Genomic DNA, 23,427 nt, shown 5'->3' with positions numbered 1-23,427 from the left:
TTATATTCTTATACGCGGACTACTACTTCGGCAATTGTGTTCTTATGTTATGTATCTCTATAGCGTTTTCATTGTATGTCACAATATTGTGCATGTAAATCTAGTGTTTATTTTTGTCCCTGTGTAAAGGTAATTCTAGTGTGTGTTGTACGATGCCATTACCTAGATGTTCTCCTTGTCAATGGCTTATCAAATTGAGTCTGGAAAATAGTAATACGGGTTTCCTATATAACTGAAATATACGAAGAATAATAACATTGAAAATGAGTGATGAAAGGTTCGGATTTACTCTCGTGTGTAACGTCTTCCTAATAAATTTTGCTTTTTTTTTGTACACTTGCTTTTTTATCGACATTTGCGCATATTAAGAAGTGTTAATACTTCTTGATTTTGTTAATTTAAATTGTAGTAAATTTTGTGTATTTGCCAGGTCTTTATTCTTTCTGACTTCCCCCTAATACTCTCATTTTGACTTATGATTTTGTGTATTGGTCTGTTGCTTCTTCATTTATTACAATAACTTCTGTGTTTTCTATTTAAAATTATTTTCAAATATAATACCGAACCTTTAAAATTTGTAGACGATACAGAAAAAAAATTAAATACCTATTTCTTTTCTTTTCTTTTATATTATTTATTTATTTTGAGCAAATATATATGATAACGATTTTCAACTTTTTAAAATATGTAACTCTATTTGTAGATATATTATTGGTTGATTATCTGGAGAAAGCTTTATGCGTGGTAATGTTTTGAAGATTATGTTGTTTCCATAAAGATTAATTAAGCAAATATTGGTTTATGTACTTCAATCACTATCTCCCAATTCCATCGCTGCCTCCATTACAAATAGACTTTGCAAGATAGTGAAAGAGATGTTATTACTGAACTGCTGCGGTGAAGCTATCTTGTTAAACCACCCAAATTACAAATGTCAAATGTCTAAATAACACGCACATTCAGTAACATCTCTTTTTCAACCGCCATAAAAATGTTTGATTGAAAACAAATGCAACCCCCCCCCCCAAAAAAAAAAAAATAGATTTAACAGATAGATAAAAACCTTAAAAGAGAGCAAGACCAGGTTGGTGGAAAGCTTTAAAAATCTTATACTGAGGTAGGAATTGCACGCAAAATATGATACATTGAAAGTCTACTTAACATCGACTGCACGAATAATTATTCTAAGATCATCACAGAGGGACTGCATAGCTCCAAGTGAAGCAACAGCACTGATTTGTTTTGCTCTCCGAAACCGCACATCTAAGTACACCTTGCCACAGTAAGGATTACACAAAAATCCCAAAGTATCAATTAACGCATGGAAATAAATTATGTACCAGGGATTTCTTTGTTTTACATTTCGACTCCTTAACTAATTATACCTCCTCGACAATTGTTCATTCATAAAACATCGACGACAAGGGAGGATGAAAATATAACAACTAATCTCGGAAAAGTGGGTAATAATTCATCGCACCGCTGTGCGAATTTCAGAGCGTTGCCGTGGTCTCGCGCGACCAATTCTGCATCCGCAACCGTCTCACCTGTAATTTACGCTGACTCTTGGGGCGGGCCTGCGTACTCCGGGGCCAGTTCAACCTGCCGTCTCTTTCAGCACAGATTTCGTGGCGAGAGCGGAAAGATACATTAGCTTGCTTCTGAATCAGGAAACAATCCCCATTAGACCTCTGAGAGTTGACTGTACCCTTGCCCTGGACGCGCGGCCTTCGCTCCAACTAGAAGCCACTTTGCCCCGGCTTTGCTTTATATAGTAGGACAGACGTGGTTCGAGTGAACTCTCGTACCTTCTATCGTAACCTCAAACGATCTAATCATATTTATAGTCATTTTAGTATGAAGTTATTGTTTTAGAAGTGATATGAATCGGGTTGCAATACTTTTATCTCGAGAGGCGGTTCTCACCATTTTTTATGCTGATCAGGCATTTCAGATTTTTGCAGTTTAAATGGCACGTTTATGGTAGGTTGCGCAAAATAATTTCCCATGGTTTGAGTGATGCTCAAGTTGTGGTACTTTTTCTTTAAAGGGATGTCAAAAAAAAAAAACATTTTGGATCATATATCCTGCGAAATGATCCAAAATTCATTGATAGCAAAGAAACTTTAATTTTTTTACGTGGTGTATTCTAAGATTAAATACATAAGCAAACTTTAAGTCCAAAAAACACAAAAACAGACAGCAGTATAGACCAGTGGCGTTAATTGAAATATAAAGAAACAACAGTTGCAGATTAATTCAATTCATTTTTTAAAAAGTAATAACATCATTATTGTTTCATTTGTTTCTGAGGGGCATATCGACACGCTAGCATCGAATGAAGGGGTCCCAGGCGTGCCACGTCGCATGAGCGACCGCATCCAATAGTGGTCTGCCCCCAAAGCGACACGTTACGAAGGCAAGCCTCCGGCCGCCCCAAACCCGCAGTACGACGCACTGCTCCGCGCCAACACGATACCTGGACATAAAGCAACGTCTCCAGACACCGCTTCCAACACCTCCTCCAGCAATACTAGAAATCACAACTTTTAATGACTTCTCTTTGTGATAAACGACCGCATTGTCGAAGAGGTTGATATCATGAAGAGGGGTTTTCTTTACATATTTTGGTTATTTATTGATTATTTATTTATAACAAAGTGGTATGATCGTTTTAGGATAAAGAAAGAAGGAAACATCGGGAAAAGGTGGAATGGTCCATGTAAAAATGTGGAAAATCAAGCCTCTCGTTTTTGTCTCAAAATAAGTCAGGAAAGAGTAAAGCGTGTAGTCAGAAAAGTATTCTTTTTGAGATTCTCGGAAATAATGTGGCAACATGAAGTTGTTACTATTTTTTTAACAGATGGATAATGAGAAATAACAAAGGCTTGAATATAACACATACCCGTCTTTTATCTTTTTCGAATCGCTTGTGTATCAACACTGTTCAAAATATTAAATTATGGAATCGTCAATTTGAAACATTATGAATTTTTAAAGAGATAACTGGCACTGGTGATAATAATTTTTACAATTATAAATAAATCACATAAAAAATCAACGAGTGATACTTACAAATGTCTTCAGCGGATGACAAGAAGCCTGGACCGTCCGTCTGGAGACGATGCGCGTTATTGACCACATACTCCGGTGTTATCTGAGAAGAATAAACAGATCAACCTCGATCATTTTTACCATTTCATAAACAAAAACATATTATATAAATATATAGTCGGAAGTCGTTATTTGTACACAACAAGCGAAACATTATGAAGCTAACGTGATAGCTTACGGCTATCGTGGATTGAATGTAATAGCAGTTTGTGGGCAGTGAACTTGATGTGTTGATAATTGGACTTTTGGATACCACGTCATTTGCTTAAAAACCTCGCCAATAATGACTACGTTTTACTCACAATGGTTCCGTCTTTTCATTCATATCCGTGCAACTGTTCATAGGACAACACAGACCATTGTTTAGAGGATCGACCTTAATTTTCTTTTTTAAAACCACGCAAAAAATATTCTTTAGTTCTATTATATTCTTTCGAGCTCGACGTTCCTATAGAACAGTTGGAATTTTTGAAAATAGATAAATAGGCAGTTGAGAGAACAGTATTTATTATCATAGACACAGTGCACATTTGAGTGAAAACGTATGTGGTATTCGCAGACTTTGAAACACACATAGAATATTTTATTTAAGCATCTACCGGGTATATGCCTCGTTGTCTATATATCTTTCATTGTGTCACTTTCATTTGTCTATTTTCTTCATTTGAATCATCTCAACTTCTCATTGTTCTCTTATTACGGTCGCATCTTGTTACCGACTACAGAATCTCTGTGGACTCAAAGGGCATGTGTATCGGGTAAATATTTTGTCCGTACTTATGTTACAGGGTGAACTTTTACGAAATAAAAAAGGAACGTGCGGTCAAAGGCTCAAATGGAAATGATCTTAAGACACACAGGATCAACTCCTTCTTGAATTCAATTAATTAATCGACGACCTTCGTGAATTGGTTTTCGACTTTGCTTCTGATGCGATTATGATACAAGCCCCACCTCCGGTTGGTGAGAGTTCCTCGGAGAGCACTGAGGCGTAATTTCTTTTCGCAGTTTGAACCTGAGAAGCAAAAAGTCAAAAGGAAAAAAATTGACAAGTCTTTGGATTTTGATAAATGAAAAAGTAACGGATGAGTCCCCAGTTCCACGGTGATTGTTTTTTCAACCTTTCACTCGCCGTTGCTCAGCGCCCTTGTTCATAGCAACGGTCTCGCCCCGGGTTCAATTTTTCGTGGCTTTTATGACATCGTTCCATCGCTGTAAAAAGATCGATGAATAAGTTGATTTAACCTCGACTTAAGTCTCAAGAGTTGCCGCACATATGAAATGAAAATAAAAGCAGGAAAAAATTACAGTGGAATGCGAAGCAAATATGTTTGAAATCTAATTTTCTGGCACAGGCCTTGCGATAATCCGGCCGATAATTCACCACATCGTTGGCAATAAGTGCCGGGGAGGGAACGACTGATACTGCGAATTACAAGAGAAAGATCGAAGATCGAGAGGCAGAATTTTATTTATTAAAATGAACACGATGGGTCAACGGAATCTAAAATGGTTTGGAGCTAACTGGATCATTGGGCTAATATTGACGACGGCGTGAACAAACGGATGAGTCTGAAGGGATAAAGTTGAATTCAATATTCTACTTTTGTCTGATATCATTTTGTTTTTAGTGTCCAAAATACCTCCATAGTTCCCGGCACGTCTAATCAATAAAAGGCAATGTCTTTTTAAAAACTTAAATGTTAATCATTCTCATTCGAGGTGCATTATCATTAAAGACGGTGGGTGGGCTTCTTGATATTTTTCTGTTAGTTTTATATCAAATTGTTGAGAGAGAGAGAGAGAGAGAGAGAGAGAGAGAGAGAGAGAGAGAGAAATAACGCACGTCAAAGTACGTGCGAATATTATTGTATGGATGAAAAGTGCACTGGCAACATATACTATTTGTTAAAGAAAGACAGAATTTCTCAAGGTGCAGTAGCCCCATCTTTGTCTAATGAGAGACGAATTCCCTCCAGTGATTTACATAACATTTTAGTCTGAAAAAAAAGAGAAAATATAAAAGAATATAAAGTCCCATTTTCCTATTATAATATTTACCTATTTATCGCCTTATGTATCTTAAGTTCACGGCCTTTTCTCTGTCTTTCATTCCTGCCGAGTGAAAATAAAAAACCTTCCATGATGCCTCTTTGTTACAAGAACGTTTGATAAGCTGAATGTTTTACTCTCCGTCTTGTTGCCCAGGGAAGTCACGGTCTGCTAGACGTTTCAACGAGGCTCATTTAGTTTAATTCTTTAGTGTGATAATCAATTAATTCATTTAATTTTGTTAATTTGCGCCCATCGAGAATATTTTATTCCCGTCAGCTATGAAGCTTTATCAGTAATTTTCAGCTCGGGGATATGTGTTATTATGTATTGTGAATAGTTTTGCCTTCTGGAAAATGCAATTCTAACTACTGTGAATTACTCTTTAATTGGCTTGGTGCTCATATTCTCTTGAAAACCCCGGGTTAGGTTGGGAGAAGGTGTATTGTTGGCCAAGGACACATAGGAGTGAGTAGTTAGACGATTTCAGCCGATTGTTTGGATTGTTAGATGTAACAGATGTAACAGATATCTAAAATATACTTGTAGGAAATACGCGTTTTCGTTAAATTTGAACGATCGTCTGCCATTATTTATGGCAATGCCAAGGGGATGTATCGATATATTTCAGAAACAAAAGCATCGTTCAGAAAGTTGGGGTAAGTAGGAAACACTTCTATATCTGTTTAATTTTCATTCTTTCATTACCAGGTGGTCATTGCGTCATGTATATTTTTTCTTTTGCACCAAATTTTTTTCTGTGAAACACCGCGTAGTTTAAAAAACGGATTTTTGTCAATGAAATCTTCAAATCTTAAAAAAAGAAGAAATTGGATTACAGCCCATTATACTAGAATGCTTTGTTAAGCTAGCTGGTAATTATGTCACGGAATGTTGTTCCTACATTACGATGGCATCATTGCCTTATACGCTGATTTATGAGTTCTGAGTAAAGTTCCTCGACACTCTACTACATGAGATTATGTAGTTTTCTACATTTCTACTTTGAATATATTTAGCCTGATTTATAGAGTCCTTGGCGCGCCTGCTGTATTCTATTTTAATTTCATGATAAGTTCTTCAAAGGTAAAAAAAGATTTATTTTTATTACGTAACATTTACACAATCTCTTCGCTTTTAGAGCAGAGAATGGAGAATTTTGAGAACAGTGTGTACGCACAGGAAAAAAGTAATAGACCGTATTATGTACAAGTGTTCAACTGTGGCCTTCCTCAAAAATACAGCTGATCATAAATATTACTGAATTCAAATATTCAACAGTAAGTATAGCTTTTTAGTACAAATTTCAACCCGACGCTTGACACGACAACATTCATACAGAGAATGCAAGGGCCCAGTTCAATTTTTATAGTACAAAAATATTGTTCAATCACACGGCGGATTGAATCATGCTCGGTCCACTGGACCTAAGCGTCGTTTACTTCTCAACAATGAATTTATGTGAGTGGTATGGTCATCACCTTCACTATTATCTTAATATGTCCTTAATTAGAACCCATATATGGAATCGAGATTATTATTTTATTAGATTAGGGAAATACTGAGAATTTCCTCGGGCTCTTGTGCTACGCTTTGTTTGTATATCGCCTCCATTTTGGTAGTTGCATACTTATATGTGTACAGTGCGTTCTTCCTGACTTTGGTCAACCCCTCTCTCTCAGTTCACCCTCGGAATCTTTAGGCTTGAACGGAGGCCTTGGCTTCCTCTGATCGATAGTGCTTAGAATTGCGAGAGTAATTTGCCAAGTGCGTTAGCCAGGTCTACTTCAAAATTCTCAAACAATTACATTACCGGCAGGAGTAATCACGCTAATTAAGTTAGTAAGCTGGACTTGGCAAGAAGAAAGTGCGTTCTGCGTTTTTTTTGCGCCGCGCATCGTTACAAATTCTACTATCACGTGTACGCGACGGTACGCAGGTTGCTAGATGGCATCATTTGACGCAGTGGCTTGAAGTCGCTAGTATTCTTGTAGTACTTGCAGTGATAAATACTTCCGATTTCAATTGACCTTAATGAACGAACTATATCTATTAATTCGTAAACTTTTTAGAAAGATTATGTGGATCGTCGTTTCTGTTTTCACCTCTCTTTCCTGTCTTTCAAGATGCCTTAAGTCATTTTTTCCGTTTCTTTGTTCGTTACATAGCGACATTTCGTCTACTACTAAATTTAACGTTATTTGCCCATACATACAAAAATGTTTTTATGCCTGTATTGTTACTCTGATGAAAACTGCTGAGGGAAAGGCAGGTTTAAGTACATGTTAATCTTGTCATGATAGAAACGAAAATATTAGCTCAGAGATGGCCGACAGCGTTTGCGCCCTAATTGTACAAATGGTGATTACAATTCCTGATATAATTCAGATATGGTTTTAAAAAATTACAATTTAGCCGCAATGGCACAGGTAGGTCTTGTGCTGCGTGTGGCCTATACTAATATTGAAAATCATTCTAAATATCTGCTCTGATTTCAACAGAAAGACAGAAATTTTACATATGACGAAGTACGGTCGGCTTTACAAGTTATCTTTTCGTCCACTGTTATCAGAGCATTCTTGGCGAGAGAAAATGAGTGTTAATTTTCATTCGGTTTTCAAACCTAGTCATTTCTTCTAGTTTGCTTTCTCTTAATATTTTTGAATCACACGTTATACGGTCACTCTACAAAAAAAGTGAACATTTGAGACACGTCAGTGACGCGCACATTTTGTGCAATATTTGTATAATTCTGACTTGCCCCATTATTTCTACGCTTTATATCATAGCACCTTTCAATAGAGACAGCAATTTAAAAAAGTGATATTAAAAAGTAATGTACATATTACACAAAATGAAATGGTCCGGGAACTAAGAAGACAAATATGCTCTATTAGGAATCTTAAGTTAATATTTCTGGAGGGGTCATGCTGGCGCATCACGCAAGACTTGAAGTGTTGCCATAGAAACGAATTATATAGAGCAAAGATATATCTACATTTTAATTATTTTACTATTGATATTATTAGGCAACATAAGTTAAAAAGGATTACTAATAAAATAAAAATATAGGGATTAAAGCGCATAGAATAAAATAAACATGTTTCATTATTATAATAGGGATCATTTCTGTGCTTTGTAGCACCGGGACGTCATTTTTTTTGTTCAGCGTACGGCACCAAGAATGAAACTCTCGGAATATTTGCCCAACTTATCACCCTTCAATAAATAAGTTCATCCTCTCCGATTTGTATAACACGTGTGGGGATGTTCGCTTCCAGGCAAATAGCAGAGAAAATTGATAGTCACTAAAACAAACAAAACAACAATCGTTATAGCATCCCAAAGAGCCGACAAGACGCAACCGCAAGCCTCCGCGGAATGCATTACACAAGTTCGATTATAGAAATATGTAAAAATTCCAAGCAATTATTGAAAATTTCCTAATCGGAAAATTGCGACGGAAATGAAGATTTGTTATTATACTGAGCTGAATCGGACATTTTTTTTATTAAAAAGTACACATTGATAAATGTTCACAGTCTATGTACATGTCTCGTTATATATGTATGTGCTTTCAGATGTAAATAGAACAATTTCTTTTTTTTAGAGAAGGCGTATCTAACGATGCAATTTTTGTAAGATCAAAACATTAGCCATGTCAGGTATGAACCTTTTTAAATCTCAGCAGATGACGATCCTGGGAGAAGCTTGGAAAAAAATCTGCCTTATACGTATTTTGTAACTTATAGATACTGTAATAAAATTATGACATATATAGCATTATTCAAGGACGGAGATGGACTATTCATTTGCTTTGTTAATTGTCAGTTGAAAATTGTTCTGAATTTTTAAATGGTGCCTCTGGAGAGGAGTGAACATCTTATGTCTGGTCTACATCAATGGTCAGGTCAACCTTCGTCATATCAGTGGGGACACTCATCCCACCGCCACGGAGTCCAGCAAGGAAAACTTGTGGTCTGGGAACATTGGTGTAACCGTCTCTCTTCGTCTGTGTGACTTGATCTCTGAAATGAGGGATAAGAAAATATTTTTTACAACAGCTCAACAATTTCAGAATAGGAGTACAGTCCCCATCTAACGGTCCATTAGCTAGCTTGTGCACTGTTGAAAGACTGAACTAGTCATAAGATGATCTTAAATGTCTCATGCCTTGTGTCCTACATATTTAATTCAGTTCAAACTTTAAGTCAAAAATGTGATTGTGATTTTTTTAAAGTACAAATGATTAACAAATGACATAAATGACGTGAAAAAAAGGTTGGTTTCTGTTAAAACAGAAAGAACAGAAATTAAAAGAAAAAATACAGAGGAATATTGAGAAAAAAAAACTTACTTTGGTAGGTAGACTTGTGTGACATTGTCCCTCTTGAAGTTGCTCAAGTTGGTCTGTATGGAATGGGTGACCTTATTCCTCAAATTGGCCTGAAAATGTACAGAAAGAATACATTCAAGTATACTTTTTTAAATAAATAAAAAACAAATTAATCATAAATAGTCAAGTCATAAATAAATCCATTGATTTAAAATATATTAATTCGATAAATGAAATTGTAAATAAATAGATTAAAAAATGCAAAGATAAAATGTGCACACACACAACACATCTGTTGTCTTCATCAAGATTCTGTCACACCATAACTCTCCACATACAGAACTGTTCTGTCTGTCTCAAGCAAGTTCATACAAAAACTAAAACCATGTTTCACTTCACATTGGGTTATCCTTACAAGTCAGCTGACTGAAATTAGCTTACCTGACAAAGCCCATTCTATTAACATGTCATGTCCCTCAATTACAATGATGATGTGGGACAATACAGAGGTTTGATTACCTGACTTTGGTGAACTCATCATATTCAGAGGGAGGACTAAGACCATACCCCCCCCCCCCCCCAAAAAAAAAGCCCCATTTTGAATGGAAACCTGACAGCTATTAAAGCCCTCCATCTCCAAATGACCAGACTGCTTAGCATGGGGGATTTTTAAGTCAAAATTTGGGCCCTCACATCATCTGGTGCCCTGGTGACATCAGTTGGTCTTCTTCTGGATTAAGTTAAACCTGATATGAACATGGGCATTAATATTTGCATGGTTGACTGGTTATTCTTTGTAACAATGAGTTTCAGAGGTCACTGGAAACTATTCACACCTTAGTGGACTGAGTGACTTACTAGTTTGATGGCCTTCCTCCTGAGTTCCCATTCATTCCACTCATATGACTTGGCAATATTGGGTTCTAGGATATGGGTGTCAGTCTGGGTGCCACTGTCACACTTTGTGATAGGCTTCTCTATCATAGAGCCAGGTTCTTTGCCCTGGAATCAAAATGTCAGATATCACATATGATTACACTTCAATAAGCATCTCACTTTTATTCTATCATTGCCTGCTTATGAGTAAGAGTTTTATTATCTTCACAAATGAAGTGCTACAATATAATTTAAAGACAATCTATATTTTTTTAAATGGCACTCCATAAAAATATACTGTTAAATGTTGTTAATCTATTTAAATGTATCAACCTGGAGCTGTGTAAGACAGACTTCATCTCAACTTTAAAGACTACCAACATTTCATGATTTTCCTGTATTCATCAGCTGAAATGCTTTTTTGAAAAATCTTCTGTGATTTTGTGGAGAATATAATTTTTATTAAATATTTATTATCCACGCACTATCAACCAACATTGTAACTTTTTCAATTTGTTTTTCAGAGTAACAAACAACACTTTTGTCCATGAGGACAAAATAATTAAAGTAAATAATTTTCAACATATAAGAGTCAGAAAAATTGAAGAAGTTACCAAAAAGAAAAAAATGCTTATCATAGTGTGCAGCTTTATACAGGGCTTCAAAAATAACTCCCTATCTTCCTGCGAGAAAACTGTATCTTATCATGCCCATGATATAAGGATATTTTAAGAAGAAAAATGTGATTTCTTTTTTCTTTCTAAACATAGTAAAATATCACTCCTTTTAGTGAAATCAAATGCTGTGTATGGTGATGAGGTGGTCATTTCAATCACACTTTTAAAAAAACACAGTCCTTTAAGCAGTCAGTTAAAAAAAAAAAAAAAAAAAAACAGGATTAAAACTCAGCAAATTTCCCAACCTATATCTCCCAACAGAGAGCCTGATGAAGTAGTCGGTTTTTGTCATTTTTTTCCACAGGATAACTGCATGTACACTGTGTTCAGCAGCCTATGTCTATTCTCTGCTCATAAATTAAGTTATCATGGAATCTTAAAGATGACATAAACCAGTTGTGCTGACCTCCTCAGAGGGAAGGATCCTAAAGACCCACCAGAGACTGCAGCAAATTAGTGAGCTGCATAACCATCTAATCAGCCGAGAGAATTTTCATTTAGCAGATAAGAAAAATCGCGAGATTTTTGTCAATTTCAGATCATCTTGCACATATTTCATGCTAAAAATGTAGAAAGAATGAGCATCCTAATTTTCTTTGACATAAAGGAGATTAGTTCCACATCATTAGTTGCTCATATTGTCTAATGGTGTCAGAACAAATCTTAGAGCCAGGGAGATGAGGGAAGGGATTGCAGACACCACAATGCCTAGCCCCCCCTCACTAAGGTCAGCCAAGGGGGAGGTGGTAAAATTGGTCATTTTGAGGACAGAAACCAGGCACCGTTTTTTGTCCCAATAGGCTTTCTTTTCTTGATATATTGAAGTGCTAACCTTTGCCTTTTGATCAAAATTCCATTTCGGAATCTCTTTCTGTTCTTTTTCAGTTCTCCAGTTATATGGGAAAAGAATTACTTTAGTAAATTATACTGATTACCATTTCAAAGATGGCTCTATTGATCTGGCAAAAGTAATGGGACATGTAATTATGGGGAAATATTAATCTTACCCAATTAACACATTTGTTTAAATACTGTCATTCTTTTTTGAAGGGGAATGACAACTACTCTTTTCCAGATTCCAAAGATTTTGACTTCAGAAAAGCAAACTGTGTAAGGTTTGAAAACACAGCCTATTAAGATGTTCAGTGATTGAAAGAGAAAAAAAAAAAAATAAAGTAAACCTGATCAATGTTAGGAATTATTCCCCAGACACCAACTCTGTACGTCTTTGTCCTTTCCGGTCTTGGACTTTCAACCAGGTCAAATAACTGATTCACAAGTCATGCACATTTTTATCTTACTTGAAATATATGCATGGAGTGAGAGTGATATTAACTTCAAAAGTCATAACTTTTTTTTTTTTATCTTTTTTTGATTTTTTTAAAACTTGTTGGACATAATTTACAAAATCTTACCTGGGCATATGGAGTGATGGAGGCAAACTGTGTGTGCAGTTCTAAGAGCTGGATCAACTCCGGGCTTCTCTTAGCTGCCTCTGCTACTAGCCTTATGTATCTGCAAACAAAAGTAAAAAAATTCAAAACTATATGCAAGTGCAGTAGAAAGTAGTATATATATGCAACTAAAGGAATTTAAAACATATAAGTTTTGATAGAAAGAAAATTACTTTCCTAATAATTAAATATATTATTCAAATAAGTAGATTTAATGCTTTGGTTGCCTAAATGTTCAGAACAAGTTTCTTTTTTTTTTTTTTGATAATTATCTTTTTGGCTTCTTATCTGCTCTTATGAAAAAATGTTTTTAAGAAAATCATAGAAAAACCCTGATGACAATGGAAACAGCACTAAAACTTATCAGTTCAAGGTTATTTCAAAATCTTACAATTCCATTTCCATTGGAGTTCAAGTAGAAAGGCTGAATATCTTGCAGAAACATGTCAAAAGCAAAAAGATCTTGCAGTTAAATTTTTTACTTGACCTTTATGGCATACTCCATCATTTTAATGGCAAAACATAAAAACACATTTGTCTGCTAAACTAACCCTAAACTGCAGATATGATATTGACCTCATGCCATCTGCCTTCTATTCATCAGCAATAATGTCATTTAGCAACTAGCTATAGATTCAGAAACATGTTCTTTGTTTTCCAAAAGTCATTTAAAGGGCATTTTTTCCATCTGATATTCTGTGCTCCAAAAATCAGTAAAAGGGAGCCACTGTCCATTTGATATCCTTAAAGATATGTACTATCCAAGCCAAGTCAGTAGCTGTTTCATTTCTATTGATAATGATAATGATATTTCACTTGATAATGACTAAAATGTTTCATGCATACATCAATAAACTAAATCGATCTTTATATATTTGCTAAGTTTTAACACTTTTTTAACACAAGTACGGAAACAGTGGTTCTGCTTTCAGACTTGATGGTAGCATTCAGATAAATTGATAAAGAAAAAACTTAAGCAAGAATTCATGGAATACACTTCTGTACAGGAAAGTATAATGATATTAAAGTGAACATTTTGTAGCTTCCTTTAGCAAACTAAAAATATAAAAAAAATTGTTTTAAAAATATGAAATGTAAATTTGAATGAAAAATTCTTAATAAATAAATAAATTCATTAATTAGTTAACAACAGACAGGTTTTTATTTTCAAAGAAATGATACTTTTGAGTGCTAAACTACTTTGTGACAGAATATAATGTGAAATAACCTTAGAAATATTTAACCATAGTGAGGTTTTAATGCAAATGAGTGATAAGATGCAACTACTATGCAGAAATTGAAAGAGTGTTTTTTTGCTTTTCGTTGTTGTCTTCAACCTTCCTGATTTTTTCTATTTTTCTTTAAAGTTAACACATTGAAATTGTGTTTCAAAGACATGATACATCTTTTCAAGTATGAAATTGTCATGAAAAGGAAACAAGTGCTAGGAATGCACATTACAATACACTTGTATTTAACCAGGTTAAAATAACATGTCTTAAAAATGTAACTAAATAGAATACATTTCAGTCTGGATATCAATAAAGAGATGGTTGGTAGGTATAAAAATTTGTAGATGGTACCCCAAAAAGTTTTCTTGATAACAACTCACAAACAATTGCTTTTAGCAAAATATGTAGAAAAAGAAAATGGCATTTAAAAATGAGAAGAGGTACCACAGTGGCTGCTTTAGTTTAATTGTTTCCAGTATTAGGCAAAAAAGGTTATGTAAATTCTTCAGGTAGAAATGGTTTGCTGAATTGCAAATTATTGTTCATTATTCTACTCTCTAACGTCTAATTGTATTACAGATAATCGTCACCCCAACAAAAACAATAATACTGATATTTATACTTGCAAACAAGCACAGATAGGCATCAGAAGCTAACGTGGCTGGAATAGAAAACTTTATATTCTGAGTAAATGATTATCTTTGCCTGAGATGCAGGCCCTAAATGCCCTTTTTTTCTTTGGTTTTGTTTAAATATTACCATAGTTACAGATGTTGAAGAAAACAGTAAAAATGTTTCGTTGATGTTATTAATGATTTTTTTTTTGACATTGTCTTAGAGAATCCCTTTTTCAAATGCTTGTCAAGTAATATTTGTGATGTTATACATTTCTCTCCTACCTGAATTTTGTCTAATAAAAAATATTATATAGCTCACAATTTTACATAAATAAAAGCCTTATTACAAGTTCAGATACAGTCTGGAGATTTTAAAAGGCATGTAGCCATCACATGCACATGTGTATTCACTGTTTTGTTTAAAATATTCCATTTGTTTAACAAATTCAAATTCTTACTATTCACCAACACATCACACTCAAACAATCTCCCTGAATTAAAATTTCCGAACCATCCAACTTGAAGAAATATCTCATCCCTCAAGACTTTTGAATTCAATCTATTTTACCAGGTCAAAAGTAACTTAACCAGAAACAATAACATCAGGTGTAGCTATATGTCTATTGTCATTGATTTGTCCTATCATATTTGAACATGTCTTATAAAAGCTCATCAGAATTGATACCCCTTTACCTATGTGCAGGCATCAATATACATCAAAGGAGAAATTAAATGCTATATTTAGACTGTAATGGAAAAATATGCGTAAACAGGATCTGATGTAAAATAATTGCTTAACTAGTTATTTCCAAACTAGTCCTATATGCTTATACTCTTTTCATTTTTAAAAATACATTTTGTTCAGAGAATAATCTTCCAGGTTTCAGAAGATCTGTTTGGTTCTCCATTTTAGTAGTATGAAAGAAATTAAGCATTACAATTACGAAATGGTTGCTTAGTATTGTCAGGCCTACTGACAGTAGCTTTTTCTGAACTGCTTAACAAAGTTTGTCACTTATGCATTTTGCACTTACGTGTCTGGATTCTGAGCAAATTCCATTGCTGCCTGCTTGCTTGAAAAGGAGTAGTAGTTGTCCTTGTAACGAAGCACTCCAATGTCTGGGTTGGAAGGGATAAGAAGTCTGTCGTTCTTCACTATGGCATATCCACAATAGCCCTGAAGAAAAGAGAAAATTTTCAATCACGTCTCACATGATTATTGTTTTAATAGAATACTTAAAAAGATAGCATTCTGTTTTCTAAGCCCAGTTTTGAAACTGCCCAAAATCTTTCTCTTTCTCTCCTTTTTTTTTTTTTTTTTGCAATATGCAAGTGACATTTTAATATATCCATTTTAACTTTGTAGTGATTTTGGAAAAAAATATGGAACAGAATGCACCAGAAAAACTGAAAAAAATACCTTAAGTTGTAAACAATCATGATCATTTGTACAACCTTTGCCTGTAACGTAAACAAGCTTTGAGATCCGAACAAAAACTTTCTAATAACTGTTATGTCCTATTCAAGCACAAATAATAAAGCCTGCTAATACTTTGTAATAACTAGTATGTTCTATTCAAGCACAAATAATAAAGCCTGCTAATAAAGTCTCAACCACAGTGTGGCCTAACCCTGTCCTGATTAAATAAGGCCAGCCGTCCCTAATAACAACAACAAATCCAATCACCTTCAAAGTTACCTTATTTAACCTTATTGGTGAAGGAACTTGGACAGTATTGATTGGGTCTGTTTGGTTCTGTCTAAATAGATTGCCAGGCTTTGTCCATCACTATACAAGTGTCAGCTCACATAAGTTTAGTTTATGTTGAGAAATACGGGACAATCAGTTTTACTCAGGTCTACCTTTATGTCTGAGTCAGCGCCAATGTGATAGTGGTAGTGAAAGAATGGAAAAGATCTACTCTCTGTTTTGCATTTTTTTTTTGTTTTTTTGTTTTGGGGTTTAAAATTGCATCAGTTGTGAGGAGTGATATTATAATAACAATAATTTCCATATTTGACATGAAATGTAAAATAGATAATTATGAATAAATGAAAACAGCAACTTAAAATATTTTTGCAAATGTGCAGTTGGAAGAATTTATAAGAATGGTATACTATATTTTAATACTTGAATATAAGAAGTTGGTAATTTATCAATTATTGTAAGTCACTCAAAAATCACCAGATTCAGTAATATCTTATTTATCAAATAGATTAAAATAACTGAAATAGCTGGCACACTGTTCAGCATTGCAGTATTTCTTACCCTGTACTGCAAAGGCAATCTCTGAAAATTCTTGGTGGTTTCTGGGAACAACCAGTCCAAGTGCTTGACATTGATATCATTCACATTCACTCGGTTCTCCTTCCCACCAGTCTATGAAATGAAAAGTTTATAAAAATATAATAGATATCATAGATGTACAATTATCATGTGGTTTCATCTTTTAGGAAGCAGATATTGATGGTACGACCCAGCGCATCTATTGAATCTTTGCCCTCAAGAAATACTAACAAAACAAAGACTTTGAATGACTTCATACTGGCAAATCAGGAACCATCACCCTGGAAAGATAACAAATGAACATATGTTGTGATGACATCATTTCAAAAAAAAAAAAAAAAAAAAGAAATTGTCTTCGTACTTGTCACAACATCACGAGACACTGGAATTTCAAGGAACAAGAACGATTACAGCACTCTCAGCAATATTGACAATCACGACAAAATACCATCGTCATTGACAGGTGACTGCCTGTGCTATCTCAATCTACCACAAATCACATGACCCTATCTTATTTGATTCCGCACTGTGTTATTGCTGCCTGAAGGGCTGATGGGAGGTTTGCATGGACCACGGGTGGGAACAGACATACACTGTAATAAGATGGCTTCCAGGTGAAATGACTCTGTGATTGACCCATAAACTATTCACACTTGGCTTAGTTACATCAATTGTTTTTGCATTGGAGAAAAAAAAATATGTAAGGGAATGAAAAAAATAAATAAATAAAAGTATTTCTGTAACTCTATGGGCTACCTGTATAAAATGATTTCAAAGTTTACAGAGCATGCTGAATTAAAACTTTTTACACAGTTAATGTATGCTTGTGTTAGCTTAACCAAAATATCTAATTCAAAAGAACATTTCAATAAAAAAATGTATCTTTTAGAAAATGTTATAATATAAAGTAACTGGGAGAAATACAGTGAAAGTTAATTTTTTTTAAATTTATTTTAAAAAATGTTTAATAATTATGTAAATCATGAATGTATAAATGTGAAAGCAGCATGGTTTTGATTTTGAAATTTGTCAGTGTGAAATTCATCTTTGTCCAAATGTAATACATGTGACTTTGGTGTATAAAAACCATAAACAGAAACATTCTAATATTGTCCTTACTTCTTGCAATCTTTGCTCATCAGATTTCAATGTAAGTCCCTCAAGGAAGGGTGCCAAAACTTCATCTGTAAACAACTCACGGTGACCCTGTAAATAGTTGGGAAAAAATTATAAACACATAAAGATTTATGGTATTTACTCTGATTCATCAATAAAGGATAGCACATAATCATCAAAACATACACAATAAACAAATAGTAAAAATATAAAAACAATAAAAAATATATATGAAATGCTTTTGTAAGATAATGTGTTTGGGAATGTAATGCATTTTTAGATCTTCAAGGCTTTTTAAAAATAACTTCACAGATGCATCTATTGAGACTCCTCAGTTAGGGTCTATTAAAGATATGGCTTTTTTAAAATTATAAATCAGCCGTTTTTTTACTCAAAACCCAGTTATTCACCTACCCTGGTGAAAGGCTCCAGACTAGCCAGAATGTTACTGAGGACACTTAGTAACACCATCTCATCCTGAAACCCACTCCACAGCTGAGCAAGGTGGATAAACTGGGGCTGGAAGAAATGAGAAAAATATCAAATCTCTTAGCTAGATAAACTAGATAATGAAAATATAATTATTGAATCTCTTAAAATGATGGGCACTAAAAATAAAATACGCAATGAAAATCTATACATCAATGAAAATTGTAGTTACTTATTTTTCTCCAAATGCTATGAATTATAGCTTACCAAGCTAACCTATGTTGCATTTTGTTCATATATATTTTTCAAAAATTAACAGACTATGCTACACATGCACTCTGTTTTTTCTTAATGGAAAGCTAGATTCTGCAATTATGAGATGCCACAAGGAAACCGGTCTCTCACTTAAATATTTTTTAGTTTGAAATATTTTAGTTAACTATATCATTATCAAAAATTTTAAAAATAATTTTGAAAACTTGTCATTTTAATATAACACAATAAAAAACACATAGCATCTTTTTTTACAGATGTCTAATGCTTCAAGCTGCAATATAAATATTGAGAGATTTTTTTTGTATATTACTAAATAAACATTGTAATACTTGTAGTAACATACTATTTCCATTAACTGGTCTGTGAAATTGAATAAAGTACACATTATTCTACACGAAAAATTGACAGCCTAACTTATTTTACATTTTGGAAAACTGGTGCCTAAAACAGGCTGCATAAATCGATGACTTAAACAAGTCCATATACTGTCCAACAGTAGACTAGTTTTTTCAAAAGCTGAAATTAATCTCATGTATGTGTTCTTTCTAATTCTCAGGGGTTGCCAAGAAATCCCACACCCTCGATTAATGTTTCATGAAAATGTCCGGAAATTGGATTTTCTTTTGGATCGTCTATCCCATGTGCCAGTGGTTAAAAAGTTTGAACAGGATGGGTGACATTTGTTTCTATACTATTTTTTTCAACTAGAGGATAAAGCAAAATGGAACCAACAAGCACTAGAATTTACAGGCGATTACTTCCATGAACAAAGGTTTTTAAAAGGTTAAGCTTTTCAAAGGTGTTTTTGACAGACTTTGTGGCTAACAGCCAACCTAGGATAATGCAATAAAATACTTCTTAAGTGCTTGGGGAGTGTGGCTTTTTTAGGTGTCTAAACTGTTATTTCACTAAACTTTATGATTCACACTTTGCTTTCTACAATATTCCCATGGCACTGTTCTTACTTTGATATAGAAATAGCAGAGATAATTCTGAAGCAATATAATTTTTTTATACTAATTTTCTCTGCATAAACCATCAGATTATTTATCATTATCATTTATCCCCACCAACATAATAATTAAAAGTGATTTTTCTTTCTATGGGTAAGAATACACTGGCTTGAGGGAGTTATATATAAACCTGGATATGTACCAAACCTACCAAATAAATACCATCACTGTCATCAACAGGACAGCAACTTGAATCATTTAAAAATATTTGACTAAATAGTAAATTATATTTTAAAAATACTACAGAAAAAAAATTGAACAGTTAATGGGTAGGAATAGTTCTTGTGTCCAGTACTTACATAGACCTGTGCTGTGGGCACTGCTGTCTTGGACTGGACAGTGGCCTGGAGCTGCTCCATACGACCTGCTAACTGAGACTCCAACATCTCAACTTGCTGAGCGCAACCAATCACATCATGCTAATGAAAAAAAGTCAAACATTGCTTGTTTGTTAAATTGGATTACTGATTAAAAAAAATTCTAATATATATAAAAATAAACATACATGATATTTGTGTCTAATTTAAAACCATTTCAAAAACAAAATATGAGAATGAAATAAGTAAGTCCTCTGAGTGATAGACCTTTTGATCTCTAGTTTAAAAATAAATAATTTTCAGGAAAGAAATCATACTGTAAAACCTAAATGCTAGTACAAACTTAAACGAAATATTTTATGAATTTGTTTCATAGTTTTTGGGTCAAAGAAAAAAGCATGCATATTAAATATAAAAATCTTGAACACTTAATAAAAAAGATGGCAGGACATGGATGACAGCAAATTGCCAATAGCTTCCAGGCCATAAAAATGCAACTTTTTTCTCTCTTTTTCTTTTTTTACCAGGCATATTAAATTCCCCTGTCATAATTAGTTGTGACTTCACAATTCTTCACCAAAGCTACACCACTGAAGATCATTATCTCTCAAAAATATAGTAACTTTTTTTTTGCAATATCTTACAAGGATGACCCTCAGGAAAGCTTCATGTTGCCTGCTGTTAATCAGGGCTTCCTTCAGTAGTTGCAGTGAGAGTCCTTCTCTATTCTCACCACTCTGAAGTTTCTCAATCAGGCCTAAAATAAATAATGATGAAGTTTTTGTAATACAAAACACCTTTTAAATTTTCATGAAAATTAAAAGACTGACTTGAAACATAAATACAAGCTCATTTAACTGCATATCTTTAGACGAAAATGCAATCACATTTAAGAGCACAGCAACTGCAATGACTTCAATCTGACACCTTAACACAATTCCAACTTCTAAACTGAAGCAAAATAGGATAATCTATAACAAACCACTGAGTACAATATTCCCAAATAGTTACTATAAGTACAACTAATATTACTACTAATTATAATAATAATTATAAGAAGAATTGTCTTGATGCTTACCTGTGTATTTGAAAGCAGTGACTGCAGTTTGCTGTATCTCAGCATCCACATTCTGTGTAGTGGCTGGAATGGCTTCATTCAAAATTGCAGGCACTGAAAAAACAGGTTTACTGGTTATATACAAACTTTAAAAAAAAATCAAATAAAACACAGGCTTTCTAAATTCTTGACAAGCTTTACTTCTCACTTATTTATGGTGACTTATTTGCGCCAAGGTAATTATTCTAGAAAATGCTGTTCAATTTTGCACATTTACAAAGATCTTTTATTTAATTACACTTATAACAATGTACAGTAATAAAAGCTAATTTTACAAAAGCTGTGCCAAGCACACTCACAATCATCAATGCCCTCTCCTCCCTTGCCACACTCCTTGTTAAACAGCCTTATACCAGTCACTATCATGGTCAACTCCTGAAGTTGCCTCTCTTTATCTCTCTTGGTGAGGGACATGAAAGTGCCCAGCTCAGTCTGTGGGAAAACACTCTGCAGTGCAGCTGAAATAGAAGACAATCACCCGTGGTCAACATGGACTGTGATTGACAAATAACAAAAAGTTGATACTTATCCTTCACTTTTGATTACAAATCCTTATTTGCAATAATTTTGATTACAAATCCTTATTTGCAATAATTTTTTTTCTAATGCCAAGGGGAAAAGAACCCTGGTAATTACATTATCTTATTATGCACCATGTGCACATAATTAAGTAGTATTGTTTTCTTGCAAGTGATCACAGTACTGAACAGGTTCAAGAAAATGATTTTCAAATGCAAAAATTTTACACAATAAAAGCTATAACCAACCTGTTGCCTCTCTGACTACTGCAATATCTGTGGGGCTACCTAGGCCAGACCTGAGGAGAACTGCTGACACAATCTTCCTGTACAGAGATTCTAGCTCCTCTCTGGTCCTGGCACGACTGTCTGTGATCTCACGGATCACAGGCTGAAGTCTGGACTCCAGAACTCTTCTGTGTTCATCCAAAAAGTCAGCTGAAATAAAATAAATTGTAGATATGTATTGAAATATCTGTAATTTGCTGAGAAGTTTCCTTGATTACTTTAAAATTAAATAGCTATATAGGAGATGTTTAGGTTGACAATTATTTGAAAGAAACTTCTTCGATTTTATAAAGATTTCCCTTAATAATTGAAAAAGATTTCCGACAGAGATAGTTATGTAAACAATTTTTGAATTTTTGCAACCTGACAAAAAGTTTCCCTTGCACATCTGAAAAAATATTCAGTTATCAAGGAGGACCCAAGGTCATTACATCACAGCAGAACACTATTAGTAGAACACTATGTCTCACCTCTGGTGGTGTAGTTCATGTCAAAATAGACCTGCATCTTGACAGTGTCCAGGGATGGGGACCTGCCATCCAGCAGCCTGTCCACACATAGCTGAAATTGAGGAAAAAAAGAAAACTATGACATAACAATATTAAACATTTAATCGTTTCATGTAAATATTCCTTAAATATCTTTATTTCATAATAAATCTAAAAAGAGAATAAACTAATGTTTATTTTCTTCACTTAAGGAAGTATCCAAACAACAACACATTACAATAATATATTTCCTGGATATATCCCATTAGTCAAAATTTTACAAGTTTAACATACCAGTAGCTGATCATATGTTATAAATATCTTGAATACCTTAATCAGCTTTTGAACATCATCTTTAGTTAAAGTCCTGTCCACATTGAACTCATTGGTTGGATCCAGCACAACAGCCTTCACCTGAGAAAGAAATCAGATGATAAATCGAGTTGAAATTGAAAATTTCATATCATTATTATTCTCCTTGCCCAGTTTTGATGATCAGAATTAAAGGTAGTTATCAGCTCTAAGAATTGTTTATCACACAAACAAAAAAGAAATAAATATTTATAAAAAGCATTATTTATTCACATAAAAATATAGGTTGGTTGTACATGTATGTACATGTATTGAGTTTTTACCAGTACACATACTGAGTACATGCTAAACATGTACGAAAACACTTGACTTTACACTGTTCAACTTACCATAAACGCTACCAGAGTCTCAGAAACAGCTTGTCCTTTGCTGGCACATTCATGTGCTATCTCTCTGATGATGTTTTTTATGACACTTTCTGCTTGTGCTCGAGACATTTTTCTATCTGCAAGTGCAAAATAAAAACTTACTGGTGATTTTTTACAATGACCGCCATACCATTTTATTAACAAGAATGACAAAAGGTCTGTTTACGTAAAAAAAGGAATACAACAACAAAAACAAATGTAAGCTGCATTATAACGTGCGCAAAAAACAAGATTAAGTACTAACCTTAATATCTCCAATAACCTGCAATAAATTTCAGTGACACTCGTCCTCCATACTGTTTAGAATCTCATGGATACGCCGTATCACGTCACTGTTTACAGTATCCATCCGCAAACAAAAAGAGCAATTGGTAGTATTTTCCAAAATTAGGTTGTTTTCAAAATATTGCTATTCAAATGTACATAAATCTATATTCTTACATAAATATGTGATAAATTTTGGAATAATTTTTTACTTGT

General features: G+C 34.0%; 1 protein-coding gene and 1 long non-coding RNA gene across 2 annotated transcripts; one reads left to right on the top strand and one right to left on the bottom strand.

The window, feature by feature from the left end:
* Window positions 1-5,600: 5,600 nt before the first annotated feature.
* On the top strand, window positions 5,601-17,655 carry LOC147764355 (uncharacterized). Its single transcript, XR_015331791.1, has 2 exons — window positions 5,601-5,825; window positions 16,813-17,655. It is a non-coding gene; the product is annotated as an uncharacterized LOC147764355 (long non-coding RNA).
* Window positions 8,658-23,363, bottom strand: LOC106164405 (cilia- and flagella-associated protein 206). The gene is made up of 17 exons (XM_086999912.1): window positions 23,192-23,363; window positions 22,909-23,024; window positions 22,538-22,621; window positions 22,190-22,280; window positions 21,681-21,869; window positions 21,213-21,371; window positions 20,875-20,967; window positions 20,441-20,553; window positions 19,779-19,898; window positions 18,176-18,280; window positions 17,765-17,851; window positions 16,628-16,738; window positions 15,393-15,535; window positions 12,471-12,570; window positions 10,361-10,504; window positions 9,524-9,612; window positions 8,658-9,194 (listed from the first exon to the last, which is right to left on the bottom strand). Exons 2-17 carry the CDS (start codon window positions 23,014-23,016, stop codon window positions 9,050-9,052), a joined length of 1,881 nt encoding a protein of 626 aa, XP_086856038.1. The 5' UTR covers window positions 23,017-23,024; window positions 23,192-23,363; the 3' UTR covers window positions 8,658-9,049.
* Window positions 23,364-23,427: the final 64 nt, after the last annotated feature.

The sequence above is a fragment of the Lingula anatina genome, chromosome 1 (genome assembly GCF_051362555.1).
Source record: "Lingula anatina isolate TDL-2025a chromosome 1, LinAna3.0, whole genome shotgun sequence".
In the NCBI taxonomy this organism is placed as follows: domain Eukaryota; kingdom Metazoa; phylum Brachiopoda; class Lingulata; order Lingulida; family Lingulidae; genus Lingula; species Lingula anatina.
Note: the sequence above shows the minus strand (reverse complement) of the source record. Positions and strands in the feature narration are given on the sequence as shown.

Coding starts and splice junctions, on each gene's coding strand:
- LOC106164405 (XM_086999912.1), bottom strand. CDS start 23,016: ATGTCTCGAGCACAAGCAGAAAGTGTCATAAAAAACATCATCAGAGAG. Junction 20,554..20,874: donor CACTGCTTTCAAATACACAG/GTAAGCATCAAG, acceptor TATTTATTTTAG/GCCTGATTGAGAAACTTCAG. Junction 10,505..12,470: donor CCATCACTCCATATGCCCAG/GTAAGATTTTGT, acceptor TTTTGATTCCAG/GGCAAAGAACCTGGCTCTAT.